The sequence below is a fragment of the Ochotona curzoniae genome, unplaced genomic scaffold (genome assembly GCF_017591425.1).
Source record: "Ochotona curzoniae isolate NIBS_2020 unplaced genomic scaffold, NIBS_Ocur_1.0 scaffold_2476, whole genome shotgun sequence".
Taxonomy (NCBI): domain Eukaryota; kingdom Metazoa; phylum Chordata; class Mammalia; order Lagomorpha; family Ochotonidae; genus Ochotona; species Ochotona curzoniae.
This window is the reverse complement of record NW_024467095.1, coordinates 22,070,765-22,098,146: the sequence shown is the minus strand read 5'-3', so window position 1 is coordinate 22,098,146 and position 27,382 is coordinate 22,070,765. Positions and strand designations below refer to the sequence as shown.

Below are 27,382 nucleotides of genomic sequence, written 5' to 3'. Positions count from 1 at the left end.
TGTCAGCTTGTAGAGGGATGTGGTCATCCTGGATTCTGGAGTTCAAGACAGACAGAAGATGTATAAACCTCTTCACTCTGGTGTATGCGGTGTTTTGGTTTTAATTTTTTAAATACATTTTTAAAAGCCCTTGTTGGGTCAGACATGTTCAGAAAGAGCCTCTCCAGGCAGGGTGAGCTGCTTGAAGGACCATATTACAGATTTGGTCTCAATATTGTGGACCCAGAAATTTTATTTTCAAATTGCATTTGATGTTCATTATCATTTTGGCTCATTAAATATAAACAGTGGAGGGAAGGACCTGAGCATCTACTTGTTAGATATCTTATTTGGTTTCTGGAGAATGTGCTAAACTACCTACCAGCCTTCCTGCAGATACCATCATAAAACAGTCCGCACATGTTCCCACGCAGTATCAGAACTATCCGCCCCTTGTTTGTCTACCGGTGTGAGTCCGTCCCGGTTAGCAGGTTTGTATTATTTGAGCTCTAGTATCTTGTTTTCAATCTTCCAAGGTGGCAGTCTTCCTCCTACTGGCATACTTTGAAATTACACACATGCCTTTATTTTACAGTTTTCGTTAAATGACATCAAATGGAATCTGCTCCTTCTGATTTGTAGCCAAGTGGATGCTGCTATTTAAGGCTATCGCTTAAATATTTATTTATTATGTGAATTTGAAACAGTGTTATCTGGGGCCCTATTCCATGAAATTCAAGTTTTCTTTGCTACCATTGATAAAAATCCGTACTCAACTGAGGTTTAAATTGTTGGAGATCCATGAGCCACATCCTGGTTTACTGCTATTGACAGCTGTGACTCTGGGCAAGACTAATTAATGTTGTGTCTTGACTCAACAAGATAATGAGGGAGCATAATTTTCCCTAAAAGCAGCACGTTAAGAAAATGTTCACATTATTGAATTATTGCAAGCTTTAATTGTGTGATTGCTATGTTACATTTTTATCCTACACAACAGCTACTAGGGACTCATGGTGAGGAAAGGATTAACTATAAACAAAATTAGAATTTTTAAAAACAATTGCTCTGGACATTCATTGTAATATAAAATCTTGCTGTTTCTGCAAAGACTTGTGTGGCATGTAAGAATCACAGGACTTTCATGAGTTCAATGAAAGAAGTTAAGCAGTGTGAGCAAATCAGAAGCATCAAGCTGAAGACGGGACTGGCTCAAGGGTGACGCTGTGTCCGGGTCACAGCTCACAGGGCTTTTTGGCCAAGGAAACATTCCCTAATTCATCCAGTGTGCAGTCAAAAGTCCATGAAAGACATGTAAACAAAAAGGTGGCAAAGCCAGGCTTTCATTTTGAAAAATCACCGTGGCTTCTGTATGAAGAAGATATTCAAAAAGAGAGATTTAGCAGTCCATCACATAAGGGATGCCGTTCTTCCAGACACGATAGAGCTAGAAGATACAAGTCAACAGATGCTAGTTAGGGGAGTTTTGGAGGTTCTTGGAAGCATGTTTTTATGTGTAATACATATATTTACATATGCATCTGAATATTTAAGTGGAGGATGTGTATGTGTTCATGAAAATTCTCATTCAACATATGTAGTCATTTGAAAGGCAGAGTGGGAAACAGACGGAAGGAGAGAGACACACTGACAGCCAGCACAGGGACACGATGACTGGGCCAAGTCAACGCTCGGAGCCCCCAGACTTCAATGAGATCTCACATGCGGGTGACTGGAACTTAAGTGCTTGTACCATCATATGCTGCTTCCCAGGGACAGTAACAGGAACCAGGATTAGAAATGTGCAGTAGCCAGGACTCAAATTTGGCATTCTGATACCAGAGTAGGCATTGTAAGCGGTGGCTTGGTCTGCGGGCACCATATTATCTGCCCTATATGTATGTACAATGTAAGCCAAATAATGAATAATACTACAAAATGTGTATCAAAATATTCACTTTGTCTATAATCAAAATGATTGTATTAGGATAATTTTTATTACCTGCTTTATTTTTTCTATGCTCCCCATTATTTTGATATATTTGTAAACATACAGATTTCATATCAAAATACATGTCGCTTTGAGGCATTATTAAAATGAACATAAATATGGCAGGTATCAACAAAGTCGCAACTCATCCAAGTTTCATTTAGGAAGTTTCACCACTACTCCAATATGATGAAAAGTACTTTAAACATAGAAAACATCTTAAGGCAATTTCTTCTGTCTTAGGCTCTCTCCTTTTGTCCATGAATTATGTATAACTCCTAAAACATAAGGCAGAAGTTAATAATGTGGTAGATTTAATTAAATGCTCTTTGCATTTCAATGGCACTAAAATTCAATAATACAACAGTTTAAAATTAAATTAATATTGGCGTCTTGCAAGTGAAATGTGGTATTCCATATTTTCGTTTTCCTATCTTTCTCTGTTTTTGCAAACACAGCATTTGTCTTCACTTCTGTTTTATTTCCAAATCATAATGTTAAGAAGGATGATCTTTGCAATGGTAAGAGATCCATGTTGGGGCTAATGTTGTGATACAATGGGTTAAGGAATGGCCTGCTGCACCAGCATCCCGTATGAGTGCCAGCTCTGATCTCGGCTGTTCAACTTCCAATCTAGCTTCCTGTTAACGCCTGAGAAAGCAACGGAGGATGGCCTAAGTTCTTAGGCACCGCAGCCTCCTTTGGAGAGGCTGTAGAAGCTCCTAGCTCTGGAATAGTCTAGACATGGCCATTGCAGCTTTTTGGGCAATGAACCAACAGTTGGAACATCTCTATTTCTTGTCTGTCACAATTCTACAACACAGCTTTTAAAATGAATAATCACATATATATTTTAAAGTCCCAAATCAAAATATTAAATTTACAACCAAAGAGATTTTTAAAATATCAGTAGTTTTTGTCCCCAGATGATCTGTTGGTCTAAAAATGTATGGCATTTAGAACATTTTCCTTGCTAACACTGAGTGTCTCTTGAGCATTAACCAGTAAAAACAAACTGTGTGCATTTATTACTTTATATCAAATAATCAAACTGACTGGGAACACTGAGCAGATGTATGGTAGCAACTGACTAAAATGTGGATTCCTGACCTCTCTAGTGCTCTGTGTTGTGATAAATATGAAATGTTCTAGTGACAGGAGGTACCGCTATGTTTTAGGTTCTGTTACATATACATTCTAACACAAATACTCCCGTGACAGTAGAAACGGAGAGGCAGCGTACAAATATCAGTAAAACTTTTTAGAAGTTAGTTTTGCATCTATTTAATTGGCATCATTTCTGCTACAGATATTTTTTTCATTTCTTTTTATTATGCTCATTCCTAGGGAAATCACATTCATTTTGCAAGATTTAAAATTTCACACATATGAATGGTCCTCAGAAAGTTAACAAGAACATTTTTTTTCCAAAAAAGCTAGACATAGATTTCAAATTTTTTTTCTACCACATGCTATCTTTTATTTGCAATTTTCCATAAACTTTGGGACTTACCCTCATATTGGATCTTGTATGATTATGAGCAACTTCTTGCAAACAGCACTATATAATGAAAAAAAACCAATAGTATAACGCTATAAGAAGTTAATGAATAAGAAATTTATTTGAAGGTACTTTTCCTTTGATTTTAGAACAGAGAATTTTAGTGGACAGGTAAAATGAATAATTGAATATGTAAATTATTCTTACACCCCTTCAACGTGTAGTGTATCAAACAAGAATATATATTCTCTGGCTGCTGTATCTGCAAGAGGAAATTTTCACAGTGTATAAAATGCAGCAGACATTGCAGTCTCTTTCCAATTATTTCTTTGTAAGAGAAATGTGATCGTGATGTGTAAAAACACGACTTTATTTTTTGACATCTCAGAATGGCTATGACTGCTTTTCTCATCTGGTATGCGACGTCAGACATACAAAACTTGCAGCATGGTCCTGATGACAATCCAAAATTCAGTATCTTCTGTCTGGTTCCTGTTGCTCGTGCTGATTATCCTGGCAAGGGAATGCACATTTTCTTCCAGAAGTAGAAGGTTCCCATCCAATTGGAACATCTGAAGAAAAGTTGAAAGTGACAGACAGGCCTTACTTCTGGTGTTGGAGAAATCAAATGTGTAAGGCAGTTGCTTAAGGAAGGTCTCAGATTAGATGAAATGTGAAAAACTAAAGCGTTAGATGAGGGGAATATCTATGTGAATGGGAAAAGTCTAATAGACATAGAATGCTGAGTATGTGGAAAATCTGTATCATGAAAAGTATGCATTTGAAACATTTTTACATCAAGATATTCTTATATCTCAATTTTGTTTTCCATGAATTTTGAAGTAGCTTCATATACCATAGAAATTGCTTGAAATTGAGAAGAAAAACAACACACACACACAGATTGCTTGAAATTGAGAAGAAAAACAGCACACACACATATTCATAGAATATGCCAGAAACTCTTCTTCCAACCCTGCGTGACTGCTCATGTTTTCCATTTTCCCCTCTATTATCATTTCAGATGATCCGATTTGAACTCTAGACACCCTCTGTTCCTTTAGACGATCTTGATTCTTGAGTAGTTAATCTGTGAGTCAGTCACGTTCAGTTGACAGTTGATTTTGCACATACTCATTTGTGCCTGTCATCACTGAACTAGCAACACTGCCCAGTGTGTGCAGATCACTATAATTTCCACGGTAGTTCACACTGGGTAAAATTTCTCAAAAAACTCCAAACAGATGTATAATGTCATGAGTCCCATATCCTGTGAGTATGGAAAGATGTCACATGACATTAGGTTATCATAGGCTACCGTATGCCATGTCACATGGGTTTTGACGAGGAGAGCGGGTAGACTTGACATTCAGTCCATGTGCGAAAGGATGTGGAGAGAAATTGAGAAACAGCCAGACAACAGCATCCTCACGGCTTTAGCCACATGGAACTCAATTTGCCCAAGAAACCAAAGGAACTTGGAAAATCTTTACCTGTTGTCTTCACATAAGAATCTAACCAGCAGTCTTGAAGTTGGTCTCTCTGGTTCTAAACAGAGAATACAGAACTATGAAGCAATGCTCCATAAATTAATCTCATTTTTTTTTACTATTTAATCAAAATGTTCTCATAAGGATATGCTGAATTTTACTTCCTATTTCCAAAATATGTTTGCTTTTCTGTGTGTTTCTGTGTCACTCCTTTAAACTAGGCACTGATTCCTTGAAAACAGAAATGCCATTAAAAACAAAAAAAACCACTTTGTTCTCCACCCCTAGTATATAACATAGCATCAGTTGAACTTGAACTTCATATGAAATTTTGACCTAATCTTTCCTAACCCTGGTCAAAGTCATGCTCACTTCTGGCCCTTTGGTTTTATTGTTGAACTGTCCATTTCTTCCACTGTCTGACAATATGTTGAGGGGGTAGGAATGTGCGAATCATTTATTGAGATAGAAGCTACACTTGACTAATATGAAGATAAGATTTTGCAGAAGACAACATTAGCTTAGTGGGTAAGATAACTTGCATCCAACCATGGCATGCATGGGTTCCAAACCTGGTTCTGTCCCCAGTTCCAGTTTCCTGTTGATATACATCCAGGAAGGCATTAGGTACTAGTTCAAGGAATTGCCACCTGCCACTGGATAGGAAGCTTGCTGTCACTTTCAGGATCCTAGCTCTGGCCTGGACAGCCCTGTCTACTGAGGACAATTGTAGAGTGAACCAGCAAAGAAGAGGTCTTTCTTCCTGTTTCTTTCTTTCTGCCTCTCTAATCGATAAACAAATATTTTAAGTATTAGCATATAAAAAAAACCTGATGAAAGACAAGAATCTTAGTTGGGAATCCCAGAGTTTCCTTAGTAACAGGAAATTAGAGACATCCAAAAGGCTTTTTGCTGTTTTCTTTGCATGACTATGAATTCCTTGCTTATATTTACATTTACATATGATAAGTCAATACTAACTTTGAAATGATACATATTATTTGATATATAATCGTATAAAGTATATATCTATGAAATGTAACTTTTAACCGAAGTTTGACAATTATACTACATTGTGATTACCTAGATAATGGCAAGAGTCAGAACTTCACGGCATAACTTAGAAATATACACGCACACGAAAAACATGTAAAGTGGGGATCGGTAGTGTGGCACAGTAGATTAAGCCATTCTCTGACAGAGGCATCCCATATCACAGTGCTGATTCCAATCGCAACTATTCCTTTTCCAATCCAGCTTCCTATTGACATGCCTGGAAAGACAGAAGTTCTTGGGTACTTGAACTTCTGAAATGCATATGGAGTACCCAGAAGGAGTCAAGACTGCTGGCTCCAGCATGGCCCTAGCTTTTGTGACCATTTAGGATGTGAACCAGTGGGTTAACTCTGTGTGTGTGTGTGTGTGTGTGTGTGTGTGTGTGTGTGTGTGTGTGTGTGTGTGTGTGTGTGTGTGTGTGTGTGTGTGTGTGTGTGTGTCATTGACTGCCCATCTCTCCGTGTAGCTCTGCCTTGCAAATTACATGGAAGAAGAGAGAGGGTAGGCAAAAGGGAAGAAGAGAAAGAGGAATGAACACAGGAAGAAGTACAAAAGGAAGAGAGATGGTAGGGAGCCACTCCGCTCTTCTGCCTCCTCTGCTGCTGTAGCCAGCTCTTCAGTCAGCCCTGGCTGGCCTTTGCTCTCACAGGTGTCTGCAGAGTAGATCCCCATCTTTCTGTATCCCTGCCTTTCAAGTAAATGAAAAGCTTAAACCTTAAAAGAAAAAAAAATTCTTTGCTGTGTTTCAAATGAAAAATTAAAGTGGTTTCCATCCTAAATTCTTTTTTTTTAGAAAAAGGTATTCTTTTCGTGTAACAGTTGTAGAGAATTAAAATAATGTTCATTCATGAAACAGAACATGACATACATCATGGTCTCTTATTTGTTTCTAAAACAACTGATAACCCCAGGACTAACATTACATTTGCTACCTTCTGTAAAGCAAAGCATCCACTCTTGGGACAGATACATAAAGAAGTTACAAATCTTGATATGTTCTCCTAGAATAATTCAATAAATACATCCTATTCATATAGGCTAAGCCCCAGTCTTTCATCTGACCTTCGTTTACATTTGTTAAAAATATTTTGCATATCATAAATTTCTCATTGAAACATGAACTTAATTTTCTTTTGGTAATTTTTTCTTTTGAGTTTCCTGATTGAGTTTGTCTAAATGTTTGCACTAGTTTGTTTGGCCTACATTAACCGTATGTGTGGCCAGTGTAATGCTTCTTAGGATTTGCAAGTATTCACACAAGTCTGCTTTGTTTCCTATTAAATTGTACAGTGCTTTGTGATTTTTCATGATTTTGTTTCATAACCATAACTTACACATATTGTATTCAGGATACAGTTTCATATTGGAGCATAACCATTATTAGCATTTCTGAGGCCGTTTCCCAACAGAAGCGTGATTATGTCATTTCCCAAGCACAGCACAATTTAACTGAAGGCTTTAGAAATCCAAGCAAGACTCTTGCTGTTTCTCCAGCGGTGCATGGGACGGTGCAGTCACTGACTGAAACCGGAATGTCTAAAAGAAGGTTTCTCCTGAAGCCCATTAACCTTCAAGCAACCTTAGCCTTTCTTTCCTGACTCGAGTCAAGTGAATAGGATTTAATAAAAGTCCTGCAGCAGATCTACCTGAAAGGTCAGGGCTCATGATAAAGCTGCCAACACGGCAACTTTAAGAAAACAGATCCTGACGCCCTTTAATAACGCCTGGGCTGCCGGTGCTCATGGCAGAGGATCTGTATTTTAAAATTCCATTTGAGAACCTGACTCATTTGACAGGTTCATGGTCTTTAATCTTTTTTTTTTTTTTCGGTGCGCACAAGTAGACTGTACGACCTGTAGAAACCGGCATTTTTGTATGATTCTGAGGACCTCGGGAAATAGCTTTCTGAAGTGACAGATAGGCTTCCTTTGTCTACTGCTTTGACGTTCTGATCACCTGTTCCATTAACGCTAGGTGCTCTGAATCTAAAGGTTGAAGAAACTGAATATTGAAGAAGTAGACTTGATTCAGCATAACTTCCATTTCATCTATTTCCATTTTCACCCCTTAATCTCTCTTTAAATTTTTATGGAATGAATAACCCAGACATTGGGAACTGTTGATATACAACAACAATTTCCATATGTCCAGCAGCAGAACAAAAGCAGAATTATGTCTATAAACTTGACTGGCACATGTTATACCACTAACTAGTAATGAAAAGTTTAATAACATGTCTTCAAGTTAACACAAGAAATAAGAAGCTGTTAGATTTCATTTTTAAAGATCAGTGTCAAAATGGTATGCTTTCTCCAACCCCTAAAACACGTTTATGTTTTTATCCGCAATATCTCAGCTTCAATCTCTAAATCTCTCTAAAGTTATTCGTTAGAAAAGAAAATCTTCATTTAAACAATTACACGTAGAGAAAGGCTTCCAAACTCTTTTTATGAAGTATCAACAATAACAAACCTGGTAGAAATTTTATTAACTGAGCAAAAAAGCCTCAAACTACTTTGGCCAATCACTGGAAATCTAATTGTGATACTAACAGGGTTCATTAGCATATTGTAACATACCATCAAGAGCAAAGAGAAATTTCTCTAGAAAAATAAAGCAGGTACACATCAGTAAGTCTGCTCATGAGTCGTGCTATTAATAAAGACAATGAAAAAATAATTCTCCTTAGAGATGTAAAAAAATGCCCTTGAACTATTTCAACACAAGTTCCTCTCCTCAAATACCAAAAGTATCCTATTAAATAAGAATATATAAATGTGTATTTACATACATATGTATATATGTATGAATATTTATACTTATATATATTCTCCAAATGACAGAATTTGTCCAATTTTTTTAAAGACAAAACACTAGGAAAATTCCCACTGGAATAGTGTGGTTGTATCCATATACTGTTACTACAATTTAATATTATAGTAGAGATATATGACAAGGCAACTAAAAGGAATATAATTTAGAAAGGAAAAGAATCTCGACTATTTGCAGTCTATATGATTAGTCCTATGAAAAACTGAGGAAAATCAATGAAACCACTACTGGACATGAATAAATAATAAGAGAGCAAGGCATAATTTCAACTTCTAAAAATCAATAGTTACACCTAATTACATGCAAATAAGAAGTGTAGAAAACCTTTTTGACCTCAATTTCAGATATAGTTATTTTCTTCAATATTTTTTCCATTGGGGCAATCGCTGCGAGTGAAATGTGCATGAAGAACCATGAGGATTCGGTCTCGGTAGAATAAGGAACGCATCGGAAGCTGCATGGTGATGGTTAACGTTGGTTTCTGTGTCAATTGGAACAGCAAAGAAGAATATGAGGTTTATGTTAGAGAACTCAACCACGGGGGTGGAAAATAACAGGTGTGCAGGTAGGTCCAAACAAAATAAATACTGCGACACGAGAGTGAATGGAAAGGACAGGATGACGTGCCAGCCCTTTAAAATGATCAACCAGACTAATGACTGAAATTAACCATTACACTGCAGAAAGCAGTGAGCTCGGTGATGCAGGGTATGAAGGTTGCCCTTGGTCTGTCGAATCACTGAAGGATGAAGGTGCAGAGATGTCAGTAAGAGTAGCGCCCACAAGATTGCAGTCAATGATTATTTCACTGCATTTTCCTAGCCATTCTTTTTATCTCTTACATCAAATCATTCAAACATTTGGAAATAGACCTCTGCTATAGAAAATGAAACTGAACTAGTGCTTTTTCTTCTTTGCTATTATTTTGCCTTTGCTCTCGCATTTCTGTCGTCCAGCACCAACCTGACACATCTCTCCTTTCAGTCTACCAAACTGAAAGAGATGAAAAGGGGAAAAACAAAGGAATATATTAATATTGAAAGTTCTCAGACAGTTGTGCAGGCTTCTTTCAGCGATTTACAAGTCAGAAAGTAGAAGTTTAAGCTTCGCAGGCACTTTCACGTGCTCTCCTTCTAGGAGTTCCCTTCCCACTCTGAGCCTTTTACAGTAGAATTTACAACCAGTAGTCCTCTGTCCCATCTTTCAGGCCTGACTATTTAGATGAATAGAGGGGCTGGTGCAGTAGCCTATTGGCTAAAATCTTCACCTTGCACACACCAGGATCTCATATGGGAACCAGATTTAATCCCAGAACCTTTGCTTCCCACCGAACTCCCTGCCTGTGGCCTGGGAAAGCAATCCAAGACATCCCAAAATTCTTGGGACCCTGCACCCACATGGGAGACCTGGAAGAGACTCCTGGTTTCGGATCAGCTCAGCTTTGGCCATTGCAGCCACTTGGGGAGTGAATCAGTGGATGGAAGATCTTCCTCTCTGTCTCTCCTCCTTTCTGTATATCTGACTTACCAATAAAAATAAATAAATCTTAAAATGACTAGAAAAATCACCAACGTGGTCCCTGAGTCAAGGTGTGATTTTTACCATAGCAACAACCCACCATGAATATTTAGTTTTCTGTGATTTTTCTCCCACTAGATGACACAATATGAGTAATGTTTTCTTTTTCTTTTGTTGTGGATGAAGAGAATTCCTTTTTACTATTCTAGCCTGAGAGCTTAAAGTTGTGTTTCGCAATGAATATATGGCTGGTAAATATAGATTGAAAATCAATGAACAAATGCAGGAATGAGAAGGTGTAGCAATAATAGCATAGCAAATTCTGGCAACTGTATCCTATTTTAAGATAAAGAGTTTTAAAGAAAAAAATTTTCTCATTAAAAATAATAGCATTTTACAGATGTTTCTGCAAAAGGATAGATGAGAAAACAATATTTTGACAGTTCTGTATTTCATTTACTGGTTTTTCAGGAAGGAGGTAGTGGCTCATTTTTAGGACCGTATTTTTTCCGAAACTTCTATAGCCCTCTCTCCTTGGACTCACATATTTCTCATTTTTTGACTTGCATTTATGAAATCTTAAAACATTATGACTTTTGATCCAAAGATGATTACTTCTTTGAAATGGAGAAATGTTGATAACTATTAATAACTGATGTACTACTTCTATAAATACTACCAGAAATAGTAAATGCAACCATTTTCAAATTACAGTGTGCATTATAATTGCTGATGTTTTCAAGTCCCACTTACCATATCATGCATTAAACATGTTGTGACTTATTTATCTACCTATGTTGGGTTGAACAGTGGATTTTATAAATAAAAAATAGTCGTTGTTTCTTAGCATTGGTCCTTAGTTTCAACTTCGTGCCAAATCTGTATGAATTCAATCATACTGCAGACTCTATTGCACAGGTTCATAAGCAAAGGTGATGCTTATGTACTGAGATGCTATATTGAAAATGCAGTAGGATTTCCTGTGAGGCTCCCTGCTTTAGGAACCTGACCCTTTTCTAGCAGTGAGGAAGCATTCCTGGAGAAGTTGCTCTTATCATTGAAGTCAGTCTCTCCAGAACGTTCTCTGCGTAAGAGAAGAGGAATGAGGGCAGTCCTCTGAGAGGAGCCCCGGGTGTGAGAGAACTCCCGGAGTCTGTGCTCTGTCATACCTCGAATAGTGCCCAGAGTTAAAGTACTCCAGAAAAGGTGCAGCCTAAGCCATTGCGTTCTCATTCATTATGGGATACAGACTTCCCAATATCAGCATGCCTTCACGCTTTCTTAAAATGATGGCCATTTTGGACCTGGCACGATAGCCTAGTGGCTAATCTTCATCTCTCAATGTGCCAGAATCCCATATGGGTGTCGGTTCAAGTCCTGGATGTTCCATTTTCCATCCAGGTCCCTGCTTGTGGCCTGGGATAGCACTCAAGGATGGCCCGAAGATGTGGGACCTTGCACCCACACGGAAGAGCAAGAAGAAGCTCCTGGCTTCACATGCTGTTGCGGCCACGTGGGGAGTGAACCAATAGATAGAAGATCTTTCTCTCTGTCTCTGCTTTTCTCCATAAATCTGTGTTTCTGATCAAAACAAATGAGTCATTTCTTTAAATGTAAAAAAATGATCATTTTATTTGTGTATGTCTGCCCTACTAACTATGCATTCTCATATGTGGTTGAGGAACATTTGAAACATAGGTAGTGCAATCAAATGTTTTTAATATATTTTTACTTAAATTTCAATATTTGCACTGGTCCAGCAGCTGGTACATTGCATAATACAAGCATGAGGCATACTCTTCCATTTCTGCATTTCAGCCTGAAAATCAAGAAAGCTAGCCACATCTCCAGTTCAAAGATCTTGTTGATGAGGTTACTGAAGCAGCCCACTGCATATGACAGATGGGATGATGCCCTCCCCTCATCTATGGAATTCCAAATATCTGTAAATAACTTGCATGAAAAACAAACTATGAAGATGTGAACCTGCTGAGGAGCTCAGGTTGAGGTGATTATGCCGATTACCTGGGTGGGTCTGAGGCAATCACACACTTGTCAAAGGAAGACAGCAGAATTAAAGGTCGGGAAACAAACTTTTGGACTTGAGGAGGAGAAAAGATACAGTGCTACCAGCTTGGAAGACAGAGGACCTGGGCAACTCGAAGCCTCAGCTGTGTGTTCCTGTCCAAACTAGGAAGAAAAGCATTTCTCCCTTGTAATCTTCCAAAGGAACCTCCCTGGCACTGTGTGCACATTTTAGACTTCTGATCGCCAAAACAGGTGCTTGCATCTTCCGTCTGTCTCTCTCCCTTTGTCAGTTTTCATGTTACATAAATGTTTTCAGAAGCAAACAAAAGGAGAATACACAAGTAGATATATTCTGACGTCTACCATCTCAGATGATAAGATCTTACGCTCAGAAATGATGGTACACTTTTGGATAACTTATCCCCGTTGCTTTACTTACTGAACCACGTGTTCACACCCACCAATACAACTGCAGAACAGCACATGAAAGACAGCCCTTCACTGAGACCCGTCAGAAATACTGCATTCTATCCCAGCCTCACCCAAACCTGGTGTTCCTTAGACTATATAAAGAAAAGCTGCTTTGATCTTGTTTTGTTTTGCGATTTAGTTTAAATTTTCCCCCAGCCAAACTTAATTTTAAGCTAATAATTTTGTAATCGGGCTTTCTGTGTACTTAGATCAGAAATGCCTCATTGGAGAGATTCTTTGTTTTTGTTTTTGTTTGTGCAGTTTCGTTCACTCTGAGTTTTAGAGAAAATTGCCTATTTGGAAAGCTTTAGTTAGCAGGAAGCGTTAGAGGCATGGCAGTTCTTCTCTCAGTGTAAATGGATATATGTGGGGCTCTGAAATTGAATTTTGACTTCATTGTTCTATGTTTGATTAGGGAAGTTAAGCAGACATTTAGAATTTTTTTGTCAACTTCTATGATTCTAAAAACTTACACTATTTGAGACAGCAGAATTTTTGGTGTTCGGGCAGTTAAGCGGTTTTGTGGTAGTATGTTCTGAGATAACCTCCACCATGACAAACCAGAATGAATTCCTAGATGCATGTAGCAGGGAAGCGTTATAGACCCACACTTACATTTTAATATGTGTGTAGACAGTGGTCATTTGTCATTTCACTTAAAAAAGAAATATTTGTGAGACCATCTTTTTAGTAATCCAAAAACGTAGTAAAAAAATTAGATAAAATATTCAGCACCAAACTCCTGTTTAGCCTTTAGGAATTATCTTTGGAGACACATTGTTATAACTAAGGCAAAAGCTACTACAAATCAACTTTATTAATTGTCTGAAATGTAGAACAAGACCCAAGTGTCAACACAAATGCTAATGCTGTCATAACTAGCAGACTACACAAGCAGGATCAAGACTCTCTAACCAGAAGCACGTTATAGCCTATCCATTTTCCTATAGACACTAGGACCACTTTTATGTGAGATAACAAATCTGCAGAAATGAGCTATTTGTGATTAAAATTAAGCATACCAAATCATTTCATGGACATTTATTAAGTGCCTATTAATAACAGATTTCATTGTTATTATTTCTTTAAGACTCTCTTCAAATGAGAATAGATTCTTAAAAATGGTCCAGTTTTGCTATGCAATTATTCTGAACTTCAGATAATCCATCCTTTGGTTTGTGCATTTTTCCATTGTTGGAGAATTGAAAAACAATGGAATGGTCCTTTGGTATCACCTTTATAATGTTCATATTTGTCATAGTGACTGTGGTGTGGTTCCACTGTTGAAGTCGCTGGTGTGATTTTGGTTTCTTAGCTTAGAATGAGAATTGGAAGCTGAGATCCTAGCAAGAGAGATGCACCAGTGAATAAGGACCATGAATTTGTACATTTGGTGTCATTATTAATCATAAATGAAAATAATTACAGTATCTACTGTCTGTTTTACTCTAAATCTTCAGCAATACTGGGTTCCTGAAATATAGAACTCACCGTGCTTTAAAGGCATTTACCCTGTCTTGTCCTTGCCGTTCTCTTGACCCACTGTGCTCTCTTAGTCTTAATTCTAGTATCCCATTAATTTACAACAAACACCTTGGCCAAAGAACTTTAGTGATGACCACCCCTCCCACAATCACATACTTTATGAGGTATAGCCACCCTGTAACACCACATTGCATTGATTTTGTCAAATTGCCTACTGCTTCCTACTCTGTGTGGAACACAAAGAATGCTCAGTAGTTTCCTCTTTATAAGCAAGATGCAAGATGCTGCTTCCTCATTAGTAATTTCTTCAGTAGTTTCCATTATCAAATGAACGAAGAAATTATGTGTACACAATGAAATGTCATTGGGCTATTAGAGAATGGAATCCTACCACTTACAGCAAAATACACTCAGTTGACCTCATCCTATTGAGTGAAATAAGTTGGAGCCAGAATGACAGATATCGCATGCTCTTTCTTAGTTATGTGAGCTAACATTTAAAAAAATAAGCAAATAAACCATAAGTAAAAAGAAAAAAAATCTGTATCAGTATTATTCTTTTGCAAAAACAATGGTTAAACTGTTATACTTGTATAGTTTTTATGCTCTGAGGTCACTTTAAGATTTGCCATGAGAAGGACTAGGGAGTAGATGCTTGGGACAATAGTTAAGGTGCTCTTTGGAATAGTGGCGCCCTGATTGAAATCTCTGGAAACCAATCCCAGCACTGCACGCAATTCCAGATTGCAGGTAGCTTCCACCCTAGGCAGAGCAGGAGATGTCATGAGGATTTGTGTGTCTCACCCATGTGGAAGAGCACATAGGAGTTCCTAGATTCTGATATCTGAGCAGTCCTGGCTCTTGTATGCACTTTGGGTGTGAATCGGCAGATGGGACATCTCCATTTGCCTTCAAATTATTTTTAAATGTATGTAAGTTTTACATTACTAATAGTCAGACATTCCACATGGCATTGTGTTGGTCAGAATACATTGTCCTGGTAATGCAGACGCTAGGGGAGTGAAGTGGCTGAGTTCCTGCAACCTAAACAGGACATGTGGATTCGGTCTACATTAAAGTCCTAAGTGAGTTTAAATGGGAGGCATACTCAGCTTCGTTGAAACTCTCCAAAATCGGGAGTTGACCCATCTGTATAATAAAGGTACTAAATTTAAACAAATCTCAATAATTTGTGCAAGCTCTAAACTTTACCGCTATACCTCCTAGGGTTTGAATTTTCTTTTAACCTAGTAGACATAAATAGATATGAAGTGTAAAATTAAAAAGAAAATTGCAAACAACAACATAACACATGCACACACAAGCACACACATGAGCAGGGATAATTTCATATCAGTGTGATTTTAACAGTCTCCACTTAGGTCTGGAACAGAAATAAAAGATTGCAATGATATTAGCTGAAATGAATGTAACATTACATATCTAATACTGTGTAAACAATCTGCATAGCCAAGAGGCTCAATTAGACTAATTCTTTCCTAATAGGCATTTCATTTGAGATTTTCTACTGTAGCGACTCAGGGACTTAATGATGGTGTCAGTAGTGCCTTGTACAGATTGTACACACAGGAATAGCTCATTTTGGCAGAGAGAATTGAGTTCATAGCTAGACTAACTTTTGGGCATTTTTAGAGTGATTTGCATGGTACTCACATTTCTTACCTCGAGCATAGAACAATGGATTTAACCATAATGGAGGAGCAGACTTCAGTCCCTTATTGCTGCGTGTGTGTGTATGTTTATATTTATAATTATATTTATAATATTTTCATATATTTTATAATACATTACAATTAATATTATATTTATATTCTATATATTTTAAAGTGATCAAATCTTACATGATAGGGGGGTCGGTTCCACTTTGTAAAAGCTTGTGTCAAATGTTTCTGTGACTTAGGAAACTCTTGAGCTTCTTGTATTGCAAAGCAAAGGGAAACATTAAGTTAGCATGTTGTATAACATTGGAAACTCACTTAGTTCACTTTCATGTTCAGAAGGCAGTTTTTGCAATCCATATCAACATTTTATCTCAAATTCAAATGTTTTAGTAATCTTACAAGAATCTCCATTGATTCTCAATGTTTCTTAATATATAAAAATGTATGTGTGTGTGTATATATATATATACGTGTGCGTGTTTTGCAAAATCCCTAAGATAATAAAGTTTATGTTCTACAGTCTGGACTCAAACTGTGTTCATAAATTAAGAGTCTGTTGTTTCAATTGTCTTCCATATAAGACATAAAGGAAGCTGCATGCTTGGCCCGGATCAGGGTGATTAAGGAACTGAGTGAAAGGACTATTGGATAGCATCCCTACATCTGGACTGTCACCCCCATTCACATGTATTAGCCTGCCACCCAGCTAAAATCCCCCTTTATTATTCTATAGCCACATTTCTACCTGTCCAAACTGAGACACATCCCTGCTTTCCCTTCATGTAGAAACTTTGTTTCTGCCAGGCTATCCAAACCCAAACTTTCTTTCAGTAGTAAACTTTTCCACACAACCTGAGAACACTCATAAAACAATGACCTATTATCTTAATTCTGTATTAATATTTTTAATGTCAGGCACTCATATAGACTTGATTGGCTAATTATGTTATCATAAGTGAATGCTGTGGGGATAAACTGCTCCTCAATATTTGCTTCTTCAGAGTTTGCTTTAGAGTATACTTTCTGGATCAGGAGAGTGACTGATTAAAAAGTACTCACTCTTATTAAGTTAAATAGAGTTCCAGCTGGTGACAAGTGAGAGGTCTGCTGATCTTCCACATTCCTTGCTGGTGAGCCTACCATCTCTTAAATGAAGCTTTGTTCATAATACAGTGAGTACACAAAGAGTATGATTTTGAGTATATCAATGAAATAATATCAAGTTAACTTCTTATTATAATGGTGTATATAGCAGAACACCCCAGCTAAGATGCTTACATTTTAAAACTAAGATTAATAATCAGATCATAAGTGAAGAAATGTGGGCCCGGCACGGCGGCGCAGTGGTTAAAGGTCCTCTCCTTGCACACCCGGGATCCCATATGGGCACCGGTTCTATCCCGGCAGCCCCGCTTCCCTTCCAGCTCCCTGCCTGTGGCCCGGGAAAGCAGTCGAGGACAGCCCAAAGCTTTGGGAACCTGCACCCGCGTGGGAGACCCAGAAGAGGCTCCTGGCTTCGGATCAGCATAGCATCGGCCGTTGTGCTCACTTGGGGAGTGAATCATCGGACGGAGGATCTTCCTCTCTGTCTCTCCTCTCTGTATATCCGCCTTTCCAATAAACAAATAATAAAAATAAATCTTAAAAAAAAAGTGAAGAAATGTGTGATTATTGGCTTGAGGTAGATTAAATATGCTTGAGTATTTTTAATGGAAAATGTGAGCATTTTGTAGGATGCAAGGTAAATAGTTTTGCATTTATGAATTCCCATAATAAAATGCTTATTGAAGGATCACTGTCAATATAAATTAGTGTTTCTGGTTGCACTGCTATAATACTATCTGGTAATGAAATGTTAAATTAGTCATTGGAAATAGGATTACCATGTAATTGTCATTGGAACAAAATATAAGGCAATGGTATATATCTATAGAGAATATTCTTTTAACAAAAATTGAAATGTAATTATTTTGAGGATAGAAATAGTAAAATATGGGCCCAGTGCCGTGGACTAGCGGCTAAAGTCCTCGCCTTGAATGCACCAAGATCCCATATGGGTGTTGGTTCTAATCCCAGCAGCTCCACTTCCCATCCAGCTCCCTGCTTGTGGCCTGGAAAAGCAGTCAAGGACAGCCCAAAGCCTTGGGACCCTGCACCCACGTGGGAGACCTGGAGGAGGTTCCTGGCTCCTGGCTTCAGATCGGCACAGCACTGGCCGTTGCAGTCACATGAGGAGTGAATTATAGGAAGGAAGATCTTCTCTGCTTAAAATTTAGAACCAGTCAAGAGAATTTTTTGGTCACAGGGATTCAGCGGATAAGGCTCAGGAAGCTAATCACATAAGCATTCCACCTGTGTTAGTTGATACTACATTAAGTGTGTTTCCATGGATTTTTCATGTTTCCAATGTCCTTTTAAAGGGAGCACAAAAAGTTAGATCTCAAACTGATTTTCAAATATCTGTTTTAATTGTTAAGCACTGTAAAAAGACACTTTCAAAATATCTTAAAGATTACCATGTAGAAAAATTTCTCTGCTACTTGTTGACCTAAACCCAGAAAGTATAAGATAAGCTTCTATAAACAAATGATGTGGTACCATTTGTGATTTCTTAGATCTCAGAATCCCCATTTTCCTCAAAGATTTGCATTTAAAATCAGGTACAGAAACAAAAGAGATGCTATGGATAAAGTAACACCACACCTGCCCTCTATACAGGATTCAGATGTTGCATCCATCTAGCCAGTGTGTTTATGCGGATTCAGTTTATACTAAGTATTTGTTATACAATTAAAATTTCAAAAAATTAGCCTTATTTTGTGTTACTATTAAGGTATAACACATTTCATTTGAACAAAAGTTCATGTGGACTCTAAAACATTTGAAAAACCAAGACAGAAAGTGTCTACAGCCAGAGTTCATTAGACGCACCATTTCTAGTGGAGCCCGTTGATCATAGCAACATGACACCTGCCAACTATTTCCTTGCATATACCTCATCCTGGCAAGTTCTTCTCAAGTAAGAGTAGGCAGGTTTTTTTTTTTTTTAATCCTTAATCATGTGAATGGAATTCTCAAACTGGGACGTGCTAGGATAGAAATTAGGTATCATGCCTTTCTGAAATAACTAGTTTATTAGAGCAAAAGTCTTTAAAGTTAAATAATAGAGCAAAATGACCTGTAGCACTCACAATGGAAGAGATGTTTGCTCTGAGTCACTTGAGTTCATGCAATCCCACTTGTTTGTATTCCATTCACAGTTTCTTCACTGTCTGGGCATTTGCAGAGTGTGTGCTGCGTACATAGTTACAGTCCTATTATAAAAAAGTCACTACTTTAAGGAGTCTCAGTTTGGAAGAAACAAATGCCTCGATGAATAATTGCTGAATAATGCAGTAATAGGGTAATAGACATATACAAAAGATTCTGTGATTACATAGCAGACTAATTATAAAGTGGCAGCTAGGTTAATTTGTATTTTTCTTTGCGTGGTGACTGGTTCTAAATTTTAAAACAATATGATGACAACATGCTAAGGCTTAAAATTCTATATGAATTAATTCAATATGGAAATTTTCCTACCATTAAGAATTAGAATGTCAATAACCTGCCTAAGGAGACTATTAATTTTTCAAATGTAAATTAAATGCTAAGGAACATTAAAAAATATATCCCAATCTCATTTAAAGAAAAATAATCACTGTAAATGAAATCCTGAATACAGGATTTTAGAAGTGTTCCATTATTTTGTATAATGATTCTATACTTCTCTTCTGTACATGTGCAAGTTCAGGGTGATTTTTTTTTATCATGAAGATATGTATTTTCCACTATGTACATTGCTTGCAATGCTCTTAGTTTCTCATGTGACTTGGGCCTGGCGCGATGGCACAGTGGTTAAGGTCCTCGCCTTGCACGCCCGGGATCCCATATGGGCGCCAGTTCTATCCCGGCGAGCCCTGCTTCCCTTCCAGCTCCCTGCCTGTGGCCCGGGAAAGCAGTCGAGGACACCCCAAAGCTTTGGACCCTGCACCCACGTGGGAGACCCAGAAGAGGCTCCTGGCTTCAGATCGGCATAGCATCGGCCGTTGCGCTCACTTTGGGAGTGAATCATCGGACGGAAGATCTTCTTCTCTGTCTCTCCTTTCTGTATATCTGCCTTTCCAATAAAAAAAAATAAATAAAATAAATCTTTAAAAAGATTCTAATGTGACTCTCCTTTGCTACTTGGTATGCTTCTGCACTACTGTCGTTGAATTAATTGATATAATGAGCTGATAAAATTTGGTTTCGCTAATTGGCACAGCCAACATTAAGGCAGGAAGTACAAATACCACACAAAATCAGCTACCTACTGAATTCTAATATAAAATATCAAGGCTGTTCTAGTTCTGCATCATTTCATATCCTGTTGTTTCCTACCATGGCATACAGAATCCGACCTTCTAGGAATAACTCTTCATCTACATGCACATTGCCTGGGGTCCGGTTATGGGAATGGACCCTAAGACTCACTTTTCAACCTTGTAGCCATCACCTTTCTCATTTGCTTCCCTTGAAATCAATGTCTGTCCTGGTATATTGATAACACCAATTTCAAATTCTGTGAAGAGTAGATGACAGTTTAAAAAATAGAGTGAATACCCATCCCTCGTTATACAGCCATGATCATTCCCATGTTGGTATTGTACTGTTTACCAGTAATCCTCTTCCACTTATTTACTTATTTCCTTCTCTTATAAAATAAATGCATCCACTGAAACTCAAGCTAAGATTTATTTATATTACATTGAAATCAGAATTTCTGAGAGAGAAAGAGACAGAGAGACAGAGACAGGTCTTCCATCTGCTGGTTTACTCCCCAAGTGGCGGCAGTGACAAATTCTGGGCTAGTCCAAAGGCAGGAACCAGGATCTTTTCTCAAGTCTCCTACATGGGTGCAGTGGCTCAAGGATTTGAGCCATAACCTTCTGCTTTCATAGACCATAAACAGAGAGATCAGAAGAGGAACAGTGGGGGCATACACTGCTAACTATCAGAGATGCTGGCATAAGAGATGGTTAGCTTGCTAAGCCACTGTGCTAACCGTGAAGCCTAGAAGTTTTTATTGGGGTGCAGAAATCTACGCATCTTCATGTGAATCTCTGCCATACGTCATCCTTCCTTTCAGGCGTTTTCCATCCCTGCCTTATATTATGGTTTTCATGTCAACAGTGTATCTGCTTCGATACAACACAGACTCTGTGAAGGCTGTGACTATGGTCTTCCCTTTCCCATCATGCTGTGCAGATAGTAGATGATTGGTTAAGCTGAGCAATGCCTTGCTTCAGGTGATTTTAGGCATAGTCAAGGGTTAAAAGAAAAGGTGAGAGAACACTTTCTGTGTCCAGTTTTGTTTGATTTTGTGATAAGTAACTATCAGGGAATTACTCACTCAGCGTGATTCTCTGTCTTACCATTGCCTTTGACTCATCATTACATCGTTGCATGTTGGTGTTTGGGTGCTTTCTCTTTTACAGACCCTACATCCTTGCTGAATGCTAATACATAACAACATCTTTGTATCCTTTCAACATCTTAATGAGCCTTAGAAAACATCAGGTTGTGAGCATATTGCAAAGCAGCTGATATGGTAGGGGGAAGGAAATGGGAGCAGTAGACAGGAAAGAAAGTATGTCGTTAAACAGCAGTAGAGAACAAATATTGCTTCCAGTGTTGCCAGCATACTATGAGTTGTCAGGCTATAAACTGTGCCCTGGTCTCTGGCCTTTGGACACTGGAGCCTGGACACTGGACCCTTGGACATTGGTCCTTGGACACTGGCCTCTGCACATTGACCCCTAGACACTGGCCTCTGGACACTGGACCCTGGGCACTGCCCCCTGGACACTGGTCCTTGGACACTGGCCTCTGGACACTGGTCCTTGGACCCTGGCCTCTGCAATTGACCCCTAGACACTGGACTCTGGACACTGGCCTCTGGACGTTGGTCCCTGGACACTGACTCAGATGTTTTCAGTTCCCAGTCCCGTTTTCAGCCCTATAAATATCAACTTCATGAACACTATCCCAAATTTGTGAAACTATTTACAGCAAAGATATACTTATCCAATTTTTTTTCAAATTAGAAAACTAAGTAACAACAAAATTGAAGTGAGTGGCTGTAATCTAATAGGCAGGAAGAATGGATTTGATCACAAAATGCACTGTTTCTTTAAATATGGTTTCTCCTGCTTTAAATAGTGTTAATAATCCTGGTGGGCATAGCCAGAGGTGTTTGGAAGGCTTATTTACTTATTTATTTATTTAGTAGATCAGGCTAGTATATTTTCATCACTACTATTATGACATTATTTCAAAACACAAGAAATTCAGTGTTAGCACTCTAGCTGGATCCTGGCCGAGGTAAAGAAGATAGCAGAAGAGTAAACAAGGCAGCTTTTGCTCCACCTCTCGACTGGAAATAATTTAGCTAGTATTTCTGCCTTTGGGTAAAGGGAAAGCAAAATGAACCTGTGATATGCAAATGAACCCTTCAACTATTTGTTACTGTCTGCTGTTTACTCGGAAATAGGAAGCACCAGGCCTGTGATACATCATCTTTTGTGTACTTGGCACCTTCCATAATGACTCATATTAATCTGCTTAAACTAACAAGGATTAATTGCCTTGGTAAGGAAACCTGGCATTGAAATGATATATTGCCCAAACAGCTTGGATTTTGGCCACTCATAAATCTCATTTGTCTGTTGGTTTATTTCTGTTTGTCTCTTTTCTCTGACAGATGTGTGCCCAATCACTGTGAGCACGGCGGGAAGTGCTCGCAAACGTGGGACAGCTTCAAATGCACTTGTGATGAGACAGGATACAGCGGGGCCACCTGCCACAACTGTGAGTGCCAATTTATCTCACTTTAGTCTTGTAATTGCATGAGAATCCCAAGTCCTCAGCTGTGCTTTTAAGCTTAGCAACCTGAGTCGCCATTTAGCACATCACCTGATTCTGAAGAAGCCACATTCCACTGTCATGCCTACAAAATGATGACACTCTAGCTGTCCAAATATGTCCTTTCAAGCCTAATGACTCAAAACGAAGGACTAACACTTGCTGTGTTTCCTGAATGTGTAGTAGATACTGGAACATGGAACTTGGATCGTGCCTCTGTCTCTGTTTAAGCCATGCTTGGCCAAATAGATTGCTTGGGGAATTGTGTTAGTGTGATGTTTCTGACTAGGTTCTCATTTATCAATTCAGCAGAGAGGAGAGACAGACTATAATTTGATCATTTAGTTTCTGGACAATGTTTGCCTCATGGTTCAGCCCAACTTTTTGGCTGCATTTTTTTTTTTATATCAGCTAAATGAGTCAGAAAGTAGATGTATCTAAAGTTGTGTATCTGAAATGAAAACATAAAAAGGCAAAATGTTAAAAAAAATATTTAAGGTAAAGCTGACAGGCAGAAATGACTAGAAAAACACAAATACGCCATGATTTATGCAATAGACTTATCTCACAAGATAAAATTTAAAATTAACTTTTTGTTGCTTAAAGAATTCACTAAATGAGTACTCAATCTAGAGTTATAATGTTCGTTTTCCTATAATACTTTAGAACTTACAACACTTTTTAAAATGAATTTGTCATCAAGCATACAGTTAAGAAAAGAATCATCCATTGTGTGTGCATGTGTGTAGGGAGAAAGGAAAGGAAAGGAAAGAGCGAAAACGAAACAGATCAAATCGGGTCTTATCATCTTGCAAATGTGAAATTAATGTATAAACCTTTTAGTTTCTCAGATTTGTTTCTCTTCATTTGACTTGAAGGAAACAATGAGAAGCAAAATATTCTGATAATAGGATAGTGCAACTGAGGATAAGAAAAATACAGTGCAGTTCTCTGAGCTTTTCTACATGACTAAGAAAAACATTGTAATTTACCTTACTGTACTTACTATCTGCTTAGGGAGATTTTTGAAAATAAAAGGCAAAGAAACTTCCGAAAGACTAAGATTATTGGGAAGAAAATTAAAAAACATATTTATTAGATGCATGATCTCTATAATATTCACATATAAAAATATGTTGAAGAATAAAGGACAAAATTAGTGACAATGAAATTAATTAAGATAAAGGAATCATGACTCAAATTATTTCTTGTCAGTAACACCAAAAACTAATTTTCCTGTATTCATTATAAACTTATGGTCAAGTGAAGCAGTTGATAAAATGAGGCAGTTTCATTCCACCACTACAATCTAAATTATGTTGAAAATACTATGTTCCATTACAAAGATATTTTTTCTGGAACCAACTAAAGGTACAGAGACAAAGTTGCTGGTAGTTAGAAGTTTCTCCTAGCTCGGTGTTTGTTTTGATGGGGAATTTAAAAGCAATAGATTCCTTCTTCTATCCAGTTCCATCATTACAATGCATAGCAAAGAGATCCATGGAGTTTTAAAGATATACCAACTGGCTGAATGGTTGAGATTTCATTTTCCAAAAGGAATAACTTCTGGTATTGGGGCTGTCCTAACTGTGGTGGGTTTAGCTCTAGTAGGCAGCTGTGCAAAAGGAAAAGTCCCCCTTGCCCTCGTGTTTCTTCCTCCTTAGTCCTTGTTCCATTTCTGCATCTATAGGAAGAATTATTTTTAAGAATTATAACTTCATTCCTTGTTAACATCTTCATGTAAGGACAAAATATTGCGCATCAAGTGTGTGTGTGTAGAAACAGAAGTCAAATGAACACTTTGCATTATTCAACAAAAGGTTGATTTGACACTATTGTATTTTCAGAAACATGCCTTTTAGCTCATTGAAGGTTATTTGCTTCCCAATAATCGAAAAGTTTTGAGCTATTTCTTCATACTCTCATGATTTAATTAAAATTGGGAGGATCTAGTGCAACACGAGCATAATACAAGTGATATAATGCAAAAAGTACTTTTTGAAGCTCACAGGAATGGACTTAAAGCACATTAGCACAAAGAGTTATCCTGTACCTCACCTCATCATTCTAATAACATATCACATCAGTATCTATGTGCCTCTCAGAAGTTGAAATTCATAAGCAGGTTTTATTTTTTTGTTTCATAATCTGCTTTTCCCATGAGCTTTGTCAAGAACCCCTTGGGTGTTCCTTTGCATTGAACACAGGACAAGCCATCTTTTCTTCATTCATTTCAAAAGAAGGCCTGTGTGAACATCAGATCACAACAAAGTACAATAAGCATGTGGAATAACGATTGTGTAGAGTATTTTGTTTGTCATATTGGCTTGTTTCAGGTTTACATTCACAAAGTATTGAATGGATTTCTGATGTAGGTGAAATTGCATATTATACCTGAAACCCTTCCTTCCAGCACTATAGAAGCACTTTCCAGTTGGTCTCTAAACTTATTTCTCAGTACTGAAAATGTTCCTTAAGCTCAAAATGCCATGTTGCAGAATGGCCAGTGTGTTGCTGAAGAAATGAAAATCAAACACCTTCCTTTTCTGTTGTTGATTTGGTTTTATGGCTTTTCATTTACAGGAATGTATAGTGACTGTGTAGTAGAGACTATCACATACAGATGTGACGATACAAGGCAGGACACATCTCTGCTTAGATCAGAGATGGACTCCCAATGAAACTGTTAAATATACCTTCACAGTAGGACGCTAGACTCTTTGCCAGTGTCCAGGCCCACAATGTCAGGATACACTTAAATAGCAGAATGATGGACATATGACTGATTGTGAAGTGCTATATTATTGTAATGACATTGGGAAATTTGCGGCAGAAGGTGCAGGTTTGGGAAGGGGGAAGAGGAAATCCTGGTGCATACAGAACTGTATCATGGAATAATAAAATAATCAATTTAAAAATAACTATACATATATAAAAGATTAAAATATTACATTTATTACATATGCTTTCAATTTCAAAATTGTACCTTTAAATTATGTACATCAGATTCACAAGTGTATCCCTTAACTCTGACTCAGTGGATTTTTTTTTAAAGGTCTATTTCTTTCTTTGAATACACAGTGACAGAATGGAAAGGAGAGACAAATCTTCTATTTGCTAGTTTACTTCCCCCAAAATTGTGACAGGCCGGGTGAAAGCCAACAGTCAGGAATGTCACTTGGGTCTCCCAGCTAAATCGCTGGAGCCCAGCCACTGGATTTCTGTTATTATTGCTGCCTGCTTTGTCACATTAGCAAGAAGATGAACCTGAAAGCTGAGTATCTGGGACCCACACCAGCATGAGGGGTAGGCAGGCCTCATTGTAGTTTAACATGCTGCATCAGAGTGTGCACCCCAATATTTTTCTGCTCTTGGCATGTCACTACATTTCCCCATAGTTTTCATTCATTATTATTTATATTATTATTGGCCCTATGTCCAACTGTGCAAAAAAAATTTTCCAGAAACAATCTAATCATAGGATGATTTTTGCTAATTAAGTGGTCGAAGAGCATAATGAACATATTATGTGAATAAGAGGCACAAAGCTTGGTATAGGAATTTAAGATTCACTGAATTTCAGCTCTGCATTCAGAGAGAAAATATTTTTCTTAAGGCAGAAATCCACAGCTTACCCTGAGGTGTAATCATCATTTCTAGTAGTAGTGACATTTGAAAAGCTTTATTACCTGTGCAAATCTCTCCCAATTTTGAAATTGTAGAAATTTCAAAATACTGAGATAGTAAGAAGGTACAGATCCTTATATTGCCAACCATACAAAATTGAAAAATAAACCTTTTACCAACCAGAATTAAAGAAAATTTATAACATGTTACAACATGTCTGGGGTTGTTGTTCTGAGCCGATATCTCAATCAAAATTATGCTACATTTTTTTCACTCCACATGAGAAAAGTACAGTGCGTGTCCATAACCCACATTCTTTATTTAGAATCCGTGACAACCTAAGTTATTTAACTCAAAACATAATGTTTCAAAACAAAATAATCCTGGTAGAGTCACACTAACCTACAGTCTAAACAAACAGATCTATTGAAACTAAAAATTCTGTGCTGCCTTCCATTTGGAACTATGAATATTTACACATATGTGATGTTGACATGGAGTTTGAACTTTGCCTCAAAAACATGCAGAAATTACCTTGAATCATGCTGCAAAGCTCTGGTAAAGTTTAGGTGTGCACACTTAGGGAGTTGGAATCCATCCTTCATTCATAAGCTCAAGTGATTTGCAAAGCCCTACCTAATATGGTTACATCTTTCAACTTGTTTTGTACCATAATTTTCCTCCCATTCTTCTCTGCTGTCCCCTTGGCATCCTTTCAGACTTGCATGTGTTTCTTACCCTCCAACACCATTCCTTCTTTCCTGCCACTTCTCACCTC

The 27,382-nt window shown here is 37.8% G+C and overlaps 1 protein-coding gene across 1 annotated transcript in view; it reads left to right on the top strand.

Annotated features, from left to right (window-relative positions):
* Positions 1–27,382, top strand: part of CNTNAP2 (contactin associated protein 2) — a 1,623,532-nt gene that overhangs the window by 905,221 nt on the left and 690,929 nt on the right. The window contains exon 11 of the mRNA XM_041002153.1: positions 22,817–22,923. Coding sequence (XP_040858087.1) covers positions 22,817–22,923 — 107 coding nt within the window. The remainder of the gene's footprint in view (positions 1–22,816; positions 22,924–27,382) is intronic.